The 14,661-nt window shown below is 50.9% G+C and overlaps 1 protein-coding gene and 1 long non-coding RNA gene across 5 annotated transcripts in view; one reads left to right on the plus strand and one right to left on the minus strand.

The window, feature by feature from the left end:
- PLB1 (phospholipase B1) overlaps positions 1–14,661 on the plus strand; it is a 132,932-nt gene that overhangs the window by 117,819 nt on the left and 452 nt on the right. Inside the window, exons 52-58 of one of the 3 annotated variants that reach the window (XM_042245932.2) lie at positions 807–887; positions 2,360–2,425; positions 2,961–3,055; positions 4,244–4,325; positions 5,191–5,289; positions 5,975–6,070; positions 13,126–13,200. In XM_042245932.2, the coding sequence (XP_042101866.1) occupies positions 807–887; positions 2,360–2,425; positions 2,961–3,055; positions 4,244–4,325; positions 5,191–5,289; positions 5,975–6,070; positions 13,126–13,200 (594 nt within the window). Of the gene's footprint in view, positions 1–806; positions 888–1,321; positions 1,423–2,359; positions 4,113–4,243; positions 4,326–5,190; positions 5,290–5,974; positions 6,071–13,125; positions 13,201–14,661 lie in introns of those variants that run through there. The other 2 variants (XR_009599785.1, XM_042245933.2) reach the window with 2 other exon arrangements.
- LOC121819021 (uncharacterized) overlaps positions 5,783–14,661 on the minus strand; it is a 37,844-nt gene continuing 28,965 nt past the window's right edge. The window contains exons 2-6 of one of the 2 annotated variants that reach the window (XR_006059143.2): positions 12,871–13,021; positions 12,299–12,574; positions 11,824–11,915; positions 7,717–7,829; positions 5,783–6,078 (exon numbers count right to left, since the gene is read on the minus strand). This is a non-coding gene — a long non-coding RNA (uncharacterized LOC121819021). The remainder of the gene's footprint in view (positions 6,079–7,716; positions 7,830–11,823; positions 11,916–12,298; positions 12,575–12,870; positions 13,022–14,661) is intronic. The other variant, XR_006059144.2, reaches the window with a different exon arrangement.

Genomic DNA, 14,661 nt, shown 5'->3' on the forward strand with positions numbered 1-14,661 from the left:
ATAGGCTTCTTATTCCAATCCTTCCTCCTTCCCTCTTACCCGGCCCCTCTAAACCTCCTCTCCCGCACTTTTTTCAGTGCTCTGGGTTTATGCCTTGGAAGTCACTGCCTGGCAGCACTCCTATTATGGGGCTGCTGAGTGGAAAGCAGGCTCCCTAGAACCTCTCCAGCCCCCTCCTCACCTCTCTGTCCAACCAGTCCCCTTCTCTAGACCCAGGCAGCTCTGGGCTTTTGCTTCTAGATGCGTCTTTTGCCCTGGGCTCCTTTGAAGGCCTTTGGATCACATTTTATTGTTATTCGGTTGCTAAGTCATGTCCGACTCTTTGCAACCCCATGGACTACAGCACGATGAGGCTTCCCTGTCCTTCACTGTCTCCCTGAGTTTGCTCAAACTCACGTCCACTGAGTCGATGATGCCATCCAACCATCTCCTCCTCTGTTGCCCCCTTCTCTTCATGCTCTCCATCTTTCCCAGTATCAAGGTCTTTTCCAATGAGTCAGCTCTTTAGTAGTATGTTAGTACAAGCCACCTCCTCCTGGACTTCAGCTTTCTTAAGATCTCGAAGGGAAAAAAGTTCTCTGTACTGAGCAGTCACACACACACAGAGACACACACACACACAGACACACACACACACATAGTGGAGTCCTTGCCCAGCACCAAAGTGAGGGCAAGGGAGCTCCACGTGACATCTTCTCTCCACTGTGACACAGAGGATGAAAGGCACTGGGGGGAAGGGGTGTCTAGCACACGCATGTGCCCCCTGCCCCCCACCAAGGCCTAAGTGGGCTCTTCTGCCCCCTCAGGAAATCAACCTACAGAAAGACTGGAAGCTGATCACACTCTTCATTGGGAGCAACGACTTGTGCCATTACTGTGACAATGAGGTAGGCCCCTGACCGGCCCCTGGGGGATGGAACCGATGGCCAAGTCACTGTCTGTATCCAGGCTGCGATGTCCCCCGTGGGAGGCACCCAGGCCGGCTCTCCCAGGCGCCTGAGTCTGCCCAGACAGCCCAGCTCCCATGCCAGACAGGCCAGCCGTCCCCACTACTTAGTGGCTGCTGCATTGGTTTCCTGGTCCAGATGTGTCTGGACGTACCCACTCTCAGGCGCTGCTGAGGTGGTCTCTCTTACACCCTTAAATCCTGTTCTCTGGTAGCCAGTGGATAACCAGGAAGCCCCCTCGCCTGTTTGGAGTCTCTGCCCAGTTTTTCGGTGTTTCTTCAGGGTGGGGAGGTTGCAGGGGGAGGCTGAAACAATGTCATAAGTATGGTTGATACAGTTGAACCAATCCTGATCCATGGCTCACTGCCCTTCAGGGACAAAAATGTGTTAATCACCTTCAGCCAGCCTGTGAACCCAACCCACTCCCAACCTTGTTTCTGTGGGGAGACACGTCCAGACTTACAAACTTTGGGAGGTAATAACTTTTGGAATTCATCTTGTTCTAAGTTGAGGATGTGCTATATTTTATTTGGCCAGGAAAAAAAAAAAAAAAGCAGCTGCCATAACTCAGAGGTTGTGCTAGAATGTTTGACAGTCACAGGCAGCAGGGAGAAGGCATTTATCATTCCTTGTGGCTCAGTCAGTCCCCAAATTCTAGGTGAGAACCAGCCTCCCCCACACAGAGACCTCTCTTCCTCACTGCCCAGACTAGAGGCAGAAGTGATCCAACCCCATGGGATTTCAGATGTCATTGTGTTCTGCACTCCATGGGGTCCAGGGAGCCAGAATTGACCCCAGAAGACCTGTCTTCATGCAAAGTCAGTTTTACCTTCCTGAGAGCAGCATTTTGTGGAAATGATTTGGGGCCACCACCAGGATTCAGGCCATGTTTTTGGAAGGGGCTAAATCAGCCTCCAGTTGGGAGAGGGGCCAAGAGAGGAGGCCCACAAGCTGAGTTACAAGGGTAGAAGTGATGGGGAGGCTGTGGCAGGGGGGCCAGCGCTGTCAGGATCTGGGTTAGAGATACCATGGAGAGGGTGGGGTGGGGGCCGTTGGTGGTACCTAGTAGGCATCAAGGGATGACTTTTTTCAGCCTTGCTGGGTCTTTGTCACGTGGGCTCTTCATTGCAGGCTTCTCTGGTTGTAGCATGCAGGCTCCGTAGTTGCCGGGCATGGGTTTCTTTCTAGCTGCAGCACATGGGCTTAGTTCCCTGACCAGGAATCAAACCCATGTTCCCTGCATTGGCATCCACTACCAGAGCAGTCCCCAAGGAGTGACTTCTTACCAGAAACTGTCCATCAGCAACAAGGGTTGGGCTTCCCATCTGGTGCAGGACCCTCCTGTGCTGGGCATCAGACCAACTTTTCCCCCTCCTCCCAGGAGCTGAGCAGAGCCCCTTCCTTCTTCACAGGAGGCCCGCTCTGCTGAGGAGTATGTTAAGTACATCCGGCAGGCCCTGGACATCCTCTACGGGCAGGTAGGGAGGCACAGTGGCATGTTCCCGGGTCCTATTTCCTGCCAGCAACCAGGCTGTCTGCTGGCTCACCAGGGGTTGCTCCCTGAGCACAGCTAGAAGACTTGTGTTCAGTGAGATGCACACTGCACAGAGTCCCCCAGGAGCAGGTACCCGGATGGATGGGATGGGAGGGAGGCAGCTGCCAAGCTTCTCTGTGGGGTGGAGTCTAACTGGATCTGACTGCCTTGGTTGGGTGGCAGGAGCCTGCTTCTGGAGCCAGTTGGTCTGACTTGTAGCCGGGCACTGTGGCTTCCTAGCCATGTGACTTTGGGGAAGTTGACTGTGTCTCGGGTTCCTAATCTATAATGTAGGGCCAATAAAGACCATTCCACAAGATAATATAAGGCACGTTCCCTCTCTCGGCCTCAGTTTATTGGTAAAGTTGGGGAGGGGGAAGTAGACTGTAGATGATCCCCCAAGCTCTTTCCAGCAATAAGCTCTGCTCCCCGACAAGTGCTTGGGGACTACTGAAGCCCACCCCCTCTACTCTCCACAGCTTCCACGGGCTTTCATCAATGTGGTAGAGGTCATGGAGCTAGCTGACCTGCACCAGGGTCAAGATGGAAAATGTGTCATGCCACTGCCAGCCCAGTAAGTAGACGGACGTGGTCCCCAGGTGAGGGCATCTAGGGAGAATGGGGCTCAGATGCCAGCGGGTGAGACCGAGACTGGCAGAGCTGGAGAGTCCTGTCCAAGGGGCAAACATCAACAATTAGCCAGGGGCTTGGAAAACCATTCTAAAGTGTTGCTACCTTATTGAATGCCTACTGTGCGCAAATTGCTTCAGTTCTCTGGACCTCACTTTGCCTTTCTGGAAATGATCTGTGAGGGCTCCAGAATTTCTGTGGTGCCAAACCCCAACTTCAGCAAGTTGTTCCCTGTTTGAGAGGCAGCATGAGGCGATGAGCTTTCAAGACAGATCTACTGGGCCTCATGTCCTGGCGTTGCCATTCAGAAGCTGTGGGACCTTGTACAAACCACACCACCTCTCTGGGCCTCTTACTCACATGTAAAAAACTCCTGGGGAAGTAGAGGTGACGTCTAGGGGAAACACATGTAAAGTGCATGGTCCCGCTTGGGCAGGCACTTAGGAAATAGTAGCTATAATGTTCTTCTTAGGACTGGCCTTGAAAGCCAGGCTTAGAGCTAAGTTACATCATGCAATAATCTCTGTTGGCCTGGAATTTGTTAAAGCTCAGCTCTGACCCTGCAGGAAGTTGCCCTCATTAAGGCCAGAGAGTTGCCCAGAGTTTCTGTGAATGTTTTTATGGGGGAGGAGATTCTACAGGGTGGCTAAGAAGCCCTATCTGGGGTCAAATGGATTTTCTGGGAAGGTGACCAGCTAGTTCCAATCTTGCCTGGAACCTGGTCCCTGCATGGAGCAGCCAATGCCACCCAAGAGCATCTTCCTGCAGGAGAGTCCTCAGCAGCTGAATGTAGAGAAGGGAGGCCTCAGGAACATAAGAAAGGCTGGGCCACTTTGGGAGTCTTCCCAAAACCCCAGCCCCTCTGGAGAAACTCTAGGAGCCACAGACTAGGGAAGGAAATAGTCAGGCAGCCAAGGAAATGGGTGGCCTGTCCACAGGAGCCCCAGGCACTGTTGCCAGCCCTCCTGGCTTCTCTCCTAATAAGCACCTACTGGATCTCATGTCCCTGAGTTATGCTTCTCTGACCCGGGCCCAAGAGGCAGCACCTGTGTTGTGGGGGCACCTGTGTGTATGGAAGTGGGTGGGAGCAGCCTCCCAGGGCCCCTGAGCCTCAGGACTCCTCACCACACAGGAGCAACTGCACCTGCCTCCAAGGCTCTCAGGAGAACCTGCCAGAGATGCAAGAGTTGAAGACGGTGAACTGGGACTTCCAGGTGACCCTGAGCCCCTTTTCCCTCCCCACCCTCCTCTTTACTCCTGAAGCAAAGATTGGGAAAGCAGGGGTTTGGCAGGGTTCTGCTGCAAGCAAGGCCACTTCCTAAAGGCAGATCACAGCCTCTGAAATGTGTGTCCAGGTAAACCAACATCAGGGGAGGGGAGTGAGAACTCAGAAGGGAAGCTGGAAACAACCCCTCCTCTCAACTCTCAGAGGAGGCATCACCCCTTCACCCCCCACCCCACCCCACCCCACCCAGAGGAGAGATGGCCTGTGTTCACTGTCCTTGGGCTCCCTCCCTCCTCACTTTCTCCTGTCTGTCTCTGCTCTTGCTGTCCCCTCCCTGGACCTGCCCGCCTGGGCCTTTCTGCAGCGTGGCCATCTCACGCTCAGAACTTTGTCTTCTTACCTCTCTGAGAAGCTTCCCTTGACTAAGCTCCCTGCTGGCAACTTCAGTCAGCACTTCACTGACCCTAAAGCCACACATGATTTTGACTTTTACATCTCACAGATGGATGACCAGCTCCTAGAGGGTGAGCACAGCTAGTCTATCCATTTTACAGTCCGCCTTTGGGCACTTAAGCAATGCCAAGACTGTGGATACTCATCCTAAGGTCTAAGGCATTTTGAGGAGCTGGTGTTGAAAAGTTCCCCATTTGGACGGGAGTCCCACACTCTAATCCACTTCTTCGTGCCGTGAGAGCAGGGTGGTGGCCATGCCTGGTGCAGCCTAGGTGGATGCTTGTGCAGTAGAGCAGCTCCTCTGGATCTCCTGGCCCTGACACAACCTGCCCGAGGCCTCAGGGACAGCCTGTCTGTCCAGCCTCGCTGTGGGACTCAGCAGCCTCTCTCCCCATCCCTAGAGTGCCCTGTCGACACTCTCCTACCAGTACCTGCAGCGTGAGGACTTCGCCGTGGTTGTACAGCCTTTCTTCCAAAACACTCTTGTGCCCCTGAACAAGGTGAGCAGCTGGGAGGCACATGTATAGCGGCGGCTATCTTGGGGAATGTATTTCCTTCTCCACATGGGCTTTTTTGGACAATCTCTCTCCAGGAGTGCTCCCGAGGAGCTGCTGTTTCTGCTTTTGCTCCTTCCCCCCTTTTGAGTATTACTTGAACTTAGATGTAGTTGGAAAGAAAACGTGAATATTAATAGTGACCGAGCTCCCCAGGTATGGCCCTGATATTTGCCAGGTTGGAATAAAATGAAAAGAATATTTTGGGGAAGCTTTCAACTATTAGGGCAGGGATACTGAAGGAAAAGGGATGGACTGTAGGTGGCTATGAATCCAGGAGACATGGGTTCAATCCTTGGGTCAGAAAGAGCCCCTGAAGGAGGAAATGGCAACCCACTCCAGTATTCTTGCCTGGGAAATCCCATGCGCAGAGGGGCCTAGTGCGCTACAACCCATGGGGTCCCCGAAGAGTCAGACACAACTTAGCCACAACAAGCAATTTGGTTGCTACAAATATTTTAAAAATAAAAATTCCAAAACTAGGTAGTTTCCATCAATATCTGAGCCAATTGGCAGCAGAAATCAAAGGATGGAAGGTGGAATGTCCAGGGTGCCACTGCCTGGGGCAGACGGGTTGGGCAGGTAGCGGCGCTCTCATCTCAGGAAGATAATCCCCTTCCTTTGGTCACAGAGAGGGGGCGCTGACCTCACCTTCTTCTCCGAAGACTGTTTCCACTTCTCAGAACGTGGGCACGCAGAGATGGCCATCGCTCTCTGGAATAACATGGTCAGTACCTAAGGGTCGAGTGGGCTCAGGTCAAGGGTACACCCAAGGACGCTCTTTCCCACAAAGAAAAACCTGTTGGTTGATATGGCAGCTCACGTATTTGTCCTGACAGATTCTATTCTTTCTGTAACTTCCCAGTGTTGTTGGGATATAACTTTGTCATCAGATAGACTAAATGAAAATATCAGCATCAACCCTTTACTGTGTGATCTTGGGCCATTGAGCCCACTCTGGCCATTTGTGGGCTTCCCAGGTGGTGTGGGTGGTAAAGAATCCGCCTGCCAATGCAGGAGACACGGGTTCGATCCCAGGGTCAGGAAGATCCCCTGAAGTAGGAAATGGCAACCCATTCTAGTATTCTTGCTCAGAAAATTCCATGGACAGAGGAGCTTGGCAGGCTACAGTCCATGAGATCACAAAGTGTCGGACATGACTGAGCAACTGTGTACACACTGGCCATCCATATCAATATCTACAAAAACAGCAAAAGTGACACAGATCTTAGGGATAATGTGTGTGCCGCACCCAGCACAATAATCCCCACACTCCCTGCTATTATTTGTTTAAACGTTATAAAGAGCCACTCAGCCAGTTTTCCCAGGCTGCCACCTAGTCTAGTCCTTTCTGGTGGGGAGAAAAGGAGACCTTGCGAAATGGAAGTACAGCCCAGGGGCCACAACCCTGCGCCTTGACCTACCCTTTATAGCTGGCCACTCATGACTGGACGGTCAGCTATGTTTGCCCAGAGCTTGACAAGTAACCCTGAGCACTGTATCCTCTTGTGCAGAGCAAATGAAATGCCTTTCCAGTCCACTGGCTTCTTTTGATCTAGGCTCAGCGGGTAACCCAATCCCCACCCCAACCTGCATGTTCTCTCCTTTCTCCCATGGTGACTAGACCATCCACACGCCTGCTCCTTTCACTGCAGCTTCAGGCCCCTGTGACTCTGCCAGGCTCTGCTGTGCAGATATTCCCACACCTGTCAGCTCCACCAGCGTGGCCAGTATCTTCCTTGGCTGACTCACAATATTGACTTTCTCCTTAGTTACACCACCTCCTCCTCCTCCTCTCAGAACAGCATGTAAGGAGGTTTTCTCCTTGGCCTACTTAATTGCAGGCTCAACCTCCCTCTGCTTGTGTTTTCCTGGTGTTTTCCTCCTGTTGACATCACAGTCTGCCCACTCCTGGAACTTTCGTCATCTCTGTTCGTCCAGGACCGGGAATGGCAATTAGAACAGTTTGAGTTTGCTCCCAACCCTACTTCCACAATGGTTTTTTAAAATCAAAGTTAAAGCAATATAATCCCTGGGAGCAGTCATGTTTCTCTTGATGATTTTTCGCTTTGAAGTCCAGTTGTCTTTCGGCGACCGAGTCATTCAACTTCACGCTTTTAACCACCCCCTGCCCCTGCCCCAGCAAAGGCTGGATATCTCTTCATGGTTTCCTTTCTCCCCCTGCAACCCTGGGGGAATCCACGGATTCCAAGGAGGGGTGGGAATGCTAAGCCCTTAGCCCTTCCCTCCCAGTGTCCCCATCAGGGTATGGTTTTCCTACCTGGGGGTATTTGGAGCCTACTCAGTGCCAGGACCCTCTGAGTCTCCTGGGACCGATGGCCATATTGATGACTTGAGCATTACAGGACCCACCTGTCTCATTCTGCATGATTTAATGTATTCTGGCCTTTCTTTTCCAAAGCAGCTCAGTAGGTCTTCCCATTAAATGCTTCTGTTTCACAAAAGCAAGTGGAAGGGATTTAGATCTGAAAACGAAAGGTAAATGCTGCATGGAGCCATATTATTGCTACTACAAGACTGTTCATAGCTCCCCAGCCTTACCCCAAATTTAAAAAGCAGCAAACACAAAGCAAAACAAACCTAAAACTGTGAGTATGTTATTCCTGTGCTATATGATTTGTGGGAATAATTACATAGTCCAGTGTTTTCCTCCAAAAGCATCTCAGATATAAACCTACAGCATCGTGCCAACTTCTCAGGTCATCTTCTTCCTGGAATTTCACCCCTAAAGTGACATAAAATAAGTGACAAACCAATAGGACTGGAGAGGATCTCAGAGGTGGATCATCGAACCAGAATGCTCTGTAACTAAAATACAGAGACATGGAGCAATTTGCAAGGGGTCAGCCAGCCAGCAAGTGGCAGAATAAGGATTAGAACTCAGATCTAACCACCAAGCATCCTGGCTACAGCCCCAGCCTGATAAGCACATGTGTAACCGGTGAATTCATGTCTCATAATTAGTCCTATGACATAGTGTCTGCAGGCTTTGGCTGATACCAAGGGTGCCCCACTGTGGCAACAGACACTCTCAAAACTATTCCATCTCATGCCCCTCCTCTAGGAACAGTTTTTGCCTCCTTTTTCAGAGACTTTCACAAAGCCAGAAACTCCAACAGCACTAGGGCATGTTTTTCTCTTCCTTTTTCTTTTGTCTTCTTACGAACAGTCTCGCCGCCTCTTTTCTGACTATTCCTCCACTGCTGCCTGCTCCCTCTTCTGTGGAAATCTTATTCTCTTATAACACTGACATCTCCCTGGGCCTCTCCCCTACCACGAAACAGAAAACAATGCTAGCCTCCTAATTGGTGTCCCTATCTCCAGGGCTTACAGCCATTAAAACAGCTCTGGCTGGGTGTTACAGTTATTTGGGGGCTCTTAAAAATGATGAATACCTACAACCACTTTGCATGTCTACTAAAGCTGAACACACGTATTCCCTATGATTCAACAATTCTACTCCTAGGTATATCCCCAACAGAAAGGTATACACACATTTCACCAAAAGACGGACAAGAATTTTCATAGCAGCACTATTCATGACCCCCAAACAGGAAACCTCCCAAATGTCTACCAGTAGCAGAATGGGTAAACAAACAGCACATTCATGCAATAGAATAACCTCACAGCAATGAGACTAAAACTTTAACAACATACAGCTATATATATATACACTTCAAAAACAAGCAAATATATACATGGTCTTATTGGGACGTGAAGAGAGCAAGAGGGAGCTTTGGAGTGTTGATCATATCCTGTTTCTTACCTGGATGCTGACTATGTGGGTATGTTCATTTTGTTATAATTTACAGTGATTCATTTTTTATATTTGTTTCTATATGTATGTTAGCTTCAGTTAAAAAGAAAACAGTGCCTGGGCCTGATCCCCAGAAATTCTGACTCTGTCTGGGGCAGCACCTAGATTCAGTACCTTTTAGATGTTCCCCAGGTGATCATTGCATAGGGTTTGCAAACTACTGCCTTAGACCTCCTCTCCACAGGGCAACCACATGCCCTCCATAAATGAAATATGACCAAGTCACACCCCTGCTCTCAAATGTCCAAGGCCGGCCCCTCCCTAGGGAAGAAAGGCCAGGCTCCTTAGCCTGGCACGCCAGGCCTTCCGGGTCTTGGCCCCAGTTAACCTCTCCAGCAGCCACTCCTACCAAGTGACCTGCACTTGGCAATCCAGCAAGGAGTGAAGTTTCCTGCACCACCCATGCTGGCTCCTGCCTCTGTGCGTTTGCCTTTGCTCATCCCCTTCTCTGGCTGCCCTTTCTACCTCCTTCTCCTGACTAGCTCTGACCTACCTCAACACTGGCACTGGCACTCAGGTGCCAGCTTCAACAAGAAGCCTTCTCCAAGTCCCCAGAGCAGGCTAGAGCCGCCACCATCACTCCGGCCCCCTGGTACTCATCCTGTCTCAGTCCTGTCATTTGCCACATTGTTGTATCCACAGTGTCTGTCTATAGAAAAGGTGGGTTCTAGCAAATACAACTCCCTTTCCTGTGGGCTCCAGGTCTCTGTGACTCCAGTTCATCCATCCATCCACTAGGCCACTATTTCCTGAGCACCACGATGCCATAGGGGCTGCCCCAGGTGCTGGGGAAAAGAGATGCCCTCCACTTGGAGAGCTTCCAATCTAGTGGGGAAAAGAGATTTAAAAAAATAATCAACAAGGTAGTTTGTGAGCACATTCAGGGCTTGTAAAAAATTAAAGCAGAGTGCTAGGACAGAGAGAAATGGTGGGAGGAGGGAGGCCTCACTGGAGAGCGACACGTGAACTGAGAACTGAATGTCAAGAGGCTGCCAGGCCAGCTGAGGTCTCAGGCCAGGGTGTTCCAGGCAGAGGAAATTGGACCTGTGTGGGCCAGGAGTCAGGAATGAGCTTGAAGTGTGTGAGGAGTGTAAAGGCCAGGGTGGCTGGAGGGAAGGAAGCAAGGTCAGAGAGGTGGACAAGAGCAAGGGCTGAGTCCTTGGATGGCTTTTGACAGGGGAGCCGCGTGACCTGGTTTGCCCTCTGGCTTCTGCATAGAGATAGCTAGGAGGGAAGCAAGAGAGGAACTCGCCCATTAGGAAGCTGCTGAAAGTCCAGGTGGAAGGTGAAGGTGGCAGAGACCAGGGGATGGCAGTGGAGAAGGGAAGTCATTGGATCTGGGATGTGGTTTGGACAGGCTGGTGGATAAGGCAGAAGAGGAATAAGGGATGACTCTTCAGTTTGAGGTCAAGAAATCTGGGTGGACAGTTGTGCATAGAGAGAAACACAGTTGGGAGGGGAAAATCAAAGTTCTTATTTTGGACATGGTCAGTGTGAGCTGCCTTCCAGAAGTCCTCCTGGAGGAATCAGGTAAGGTGTTAAATGTATGTTTCTGGAGTTCAGGGAGTCAGCAATGGAGATTTGGGGTGGGCAGGGGGCAGAGAGAATGTGGGAATAATTAGCCTAGAAGTGCCATTCAAGGCCACAGGATTGACTAAGAGCAACTAGAGAAAGATTAGGTGAAAAAAAGCATAGGGCCAACCACCAAACCCTGGGGCTTTCTTCCAACTTTTGGTCTAGCAACAGATGAGAAGTACAGAAGGAGGGGGGAGGGAAATAACAGTGCTGTGTCTTGGGAGCCTAGAGAAGTGTTTTGAAAAGGAAGCATCACCTTTGACAAATTCTGCTGAAAAGTTAAACAAGACAAGAAAGTGAGCGCTGAATCTAGCAATATGGAGATCTCTGGTGACCTTGACTGGAGCTTGAGTCAAGTGATAGAGACAGAGAGAATGGGGGATTAGAAGTGCAGTGCAGTTCAGTCGCTCAGTATGTATGACTCTTTGCGACCCCATGGACTGTAGCACGCCAGGCTTCCCTGTCCGTCACCAACTCCTGGAGCTTACTCAAACTCATATCCATTGAGTCCGTGATGCTGTCCAACCATCTCATCCTCTGTTGTCCCCTTCTCCTCCCACCTTCAATCATTTCCAGTATCAGGGTCTTTTCCAGTGAGTCAGTTCTTCACATCAGATGGCCAAAGTATTGGAGTTTCAGCTTCAGTATCAGTCCTTCTAATGAATATTCAGGACTGATTTCCTTTAGGATGGACTGGTTGGATCTGCTTGCAGTCCAAGGGACTCAAGAGTCTTCTCCAGCACCACAGTTCAAAAGCATCAATTCTTCAGTGCTCAGCTTTCTTTATAGTCCAACTCTCACATCCATACATGACTACTGGAAAAACCAAAGCTTTGACTAGATGTTCCTTTGTTGGAAAGTGCAACAAGGGCTAAAAACAACTCTTCTAGAACAATGGGGAATAAGAGTGAAGGCAGTCAGGAAAAAAAAAAAAAAGGTGAAGGCAGCGTGAAGAGGTGGGAGGGGCTTCAACCTGGGAGAGAGGATAGAGCAGATTGTGTACCAAGCTGAAGGAACCAGTAGAAACAGAGAAACAGATACAATCATCAAAACCATATGATTATTACCGTCCTCTACGCCAGTGAGTTCCTGGGTTCCTGGAATATCACTGGGAGTCAGCCAACCTGATCTGTAGCATCTGTTCTGTCTCTAGGTGGTTCTGTTACAATAGAAATAAGGCTGTGTTACCTATGTAAGCCACCTCCTGCTCACATGTGTTTCATCATCTTATTTGATGCTCACAACACCAGATGTGGAGTTGTCCGGTCACAGTTTAACGCCCCACCCCTAACCCGGGGGCAGTTCCGGAGCCTGCCTAGCCCCACACAGCATTATTAGCAGAGCCAGGACCCCAGCCCATGAGCCCACTGTGCTCTGTCCATTCATAGCAGCCTCTCCCTCAGGACCAGAGCACCTCGTTCCCCTCTAATTGTTACTAACAAACAGGTACAAAAAGGCTTTAAGACCACAAAAAGCAAGGTCTTGGGCCAGGTGTGGTCATTAGCTGACATAGTGGACTTTCACTTCCCTCCTGGGCAGTACCTGGGTGTCAGGAGCTGATGAGGTCAGGAATAGGCAGGGAGCAGATCACAGGATGGGTGGAGGCCAGACATTCAGGATGGAGTCTGGAAAGGTGAGTGCCAGGGATCCATCTCCTTGGTGCAGGCCACGTGTCACAGGGCAGGGTACTGGCTAAAGATGCTGGGGAGGAGGTTACAGCAGCCTCCAGCTCATTCTCAGAAGGCCCCAGGATCAAACGCGTTAAGATAAACATGAACCATAATTGCTCCCCAGGAGGTTTCAAGCAAACCTTTTCATCTATACAAAAAACACACAAAAGTAGCTCAAGCAAGAAAGTTCCAATTTCTAAAGGATCAACAAGTCAAGCGTAGTAATGATGTCATGGTAACCAGTGCATTTTCAAAGTGTTCTTGAAATTGATTATCCCCAGACACTTCAAGAAGTTGGGAAATATGCTCATCACCGTTTTGTAAAGTTGAAAATGCAGAGTATCTGCATTCACAGCCACGCCCAGGGATACAGGAGATGGAGGTCCTGAGCCCTGCGTCCCCCAACTCATCATTTGCTGAGGCCTCTGAACGGGTCAGACTCACCTGGGTCTCAGTGTCCTTCACAGTAAATCCCAGATATAGACTCGGGGTCCCTCTGCTCTGATGGACTCTGATTTGACAATCTCTGAGTCGGAAGTCAGGTACAGCTCTGGCCTCAGGGTGGCGAGTGTTGGCCGTGGGTCTTGCCCCTTTGCTGGTTTCAGCAAAAGGGAGGAACCTGGTGTGAGATACTCCTCCCTCCAACAGGGGTTGGGGCTCAGCCTTGGAGGAAATCAATGTTCCCTTTTCTCTCTTCAGCTAGAACCCGTGGGCCATAAGACCACCTCCAACAACTTTACCTACAGCCGAACCAAGCTCAAGTGCCCCTCTGCTGTGAGTAAGGTCCCACCTCTCCGGTATGCAACAGGTGTCTGACCTGGGGGAGGAGGGCCTTGGCCACCTGGAGGCACCAAAGTCCCCTGGGAGGCTCTACCCATCGGACACGGTCATTCACGACCACCCTTCTCAAATCTCACCTCCCCTGGCTGCCCCTGACGTTTCTCAGGTCCTCAGGGCACTCAGCCGGGAGTGAGGTAAGGGAGAAAGCACAGGCTCACTGAAGCAGGAAGAGGCCCAGAGCAGGCAGATGAGCAAATACTGGCCAGACCTTCATTACCCACCATGATCCCAGAGGGTCTGAGGCATCCTCTGCCTTAAACGTACACCAAAGAGCCCTCCCGCACCAGGCGTGCTCCTGGTACTGGGGGCTGCAAGGCAGAGAAATAAGACACCATGTCTGTGCTGGGTGCCTGTATCGTCTTTCTGGCTTCCCAGCACTCCCAGTGTCCAGGCCCAGACACCTTCCCCCAGATCACTGACAAAGCACCTCATCTTGTCTCCCTGGCTCTTCTCTGCCTTCTCTGTCCATCCTGTAATCATTGCCAGACACAGAGTGGCATACCTGGAAGGAATTCCAGTCTTGTCAAGACTGCTTGAAACCTTTCCCTGGTCCCCATGTCCCACCGAAGAGAGTCCAAACCAGAGGCCCACCTCCCTGTATCACCTTAGACAGATGACTCCACTCCCGGAAAATGGAGCCACTTCCCAAACAAGACCCACGATGGCCCCCGTCTATGCTTCCACTTCCACCATCTGCTCCCACTGGAGGCTCATCCCCCATCTCCGCCTATGGAAAATGTTCACATCCTACAAGGCCCAGATGTTGCCCCTTCTCTGCTGTTGTTCATCCTATCTCCTCTACACTCCCACCCAAGATGCACCCCAGTGTTGGTGTCTTTTCTCTGCATACCTCTCACAAGCCCTGACCCAGGCCTCGCGATTATTTCTAAACACCTCTCATCTCCCAGCTGGACCACAACGACATCACATCTCAACCCTCAGGCACTCTCCGAGCTCCCAGCACATGCCAATATGCCATCAGCCTTCACTGGGGGAACAGAATGGATCCAGGGAGGCAGGCCCTTTGCATTTGGGGTGCTTAGTCCACTACAGAACCAGCTGTCTTTCCACCCCAACCTTCCCCATTCACAGGCGCCCCTGGGACGGGAGGAGGGGAGTAGCTGTCCAGTGGTGGCCTAGAGGGAACAGAGGTAGGGGCTCTGCCAGCACCCCAGGTCTCCCTTCCAGGGGTCATTTCTCAGTTCCTGATCATTCAACATTGAGTTGACAGGAAAGGAGGTGCTGGTGAGAAATCAAAACCAAAAGGGTATCCACTTTGGATACCCCTCCTCATTCAAGGGGCTTGGGCTGAGTGTGGATGAAGCAGCTTTACAAATAAGAGATGGGCTGTAGAAACAAGGCCACTGCGCCATCACTGGGATGGGGACCACATAA

The sequence above is a fragment of the Ovis aries genome, chromosome 3 (assembly GCF_016772045.2).
Source record: "Ovis aries strain OAR_USU_Benz2616 breed Rambouillet chromosome 3, ARS-UI_Ramb_v3.0, whole genome shotgun sequence".
Classification (NCBI taxonomy): Eukaryota; Metazoa; Chordata; class Mammalia; order Artiodactyla; family Bovidae; genus Ovis; species Ovis aries.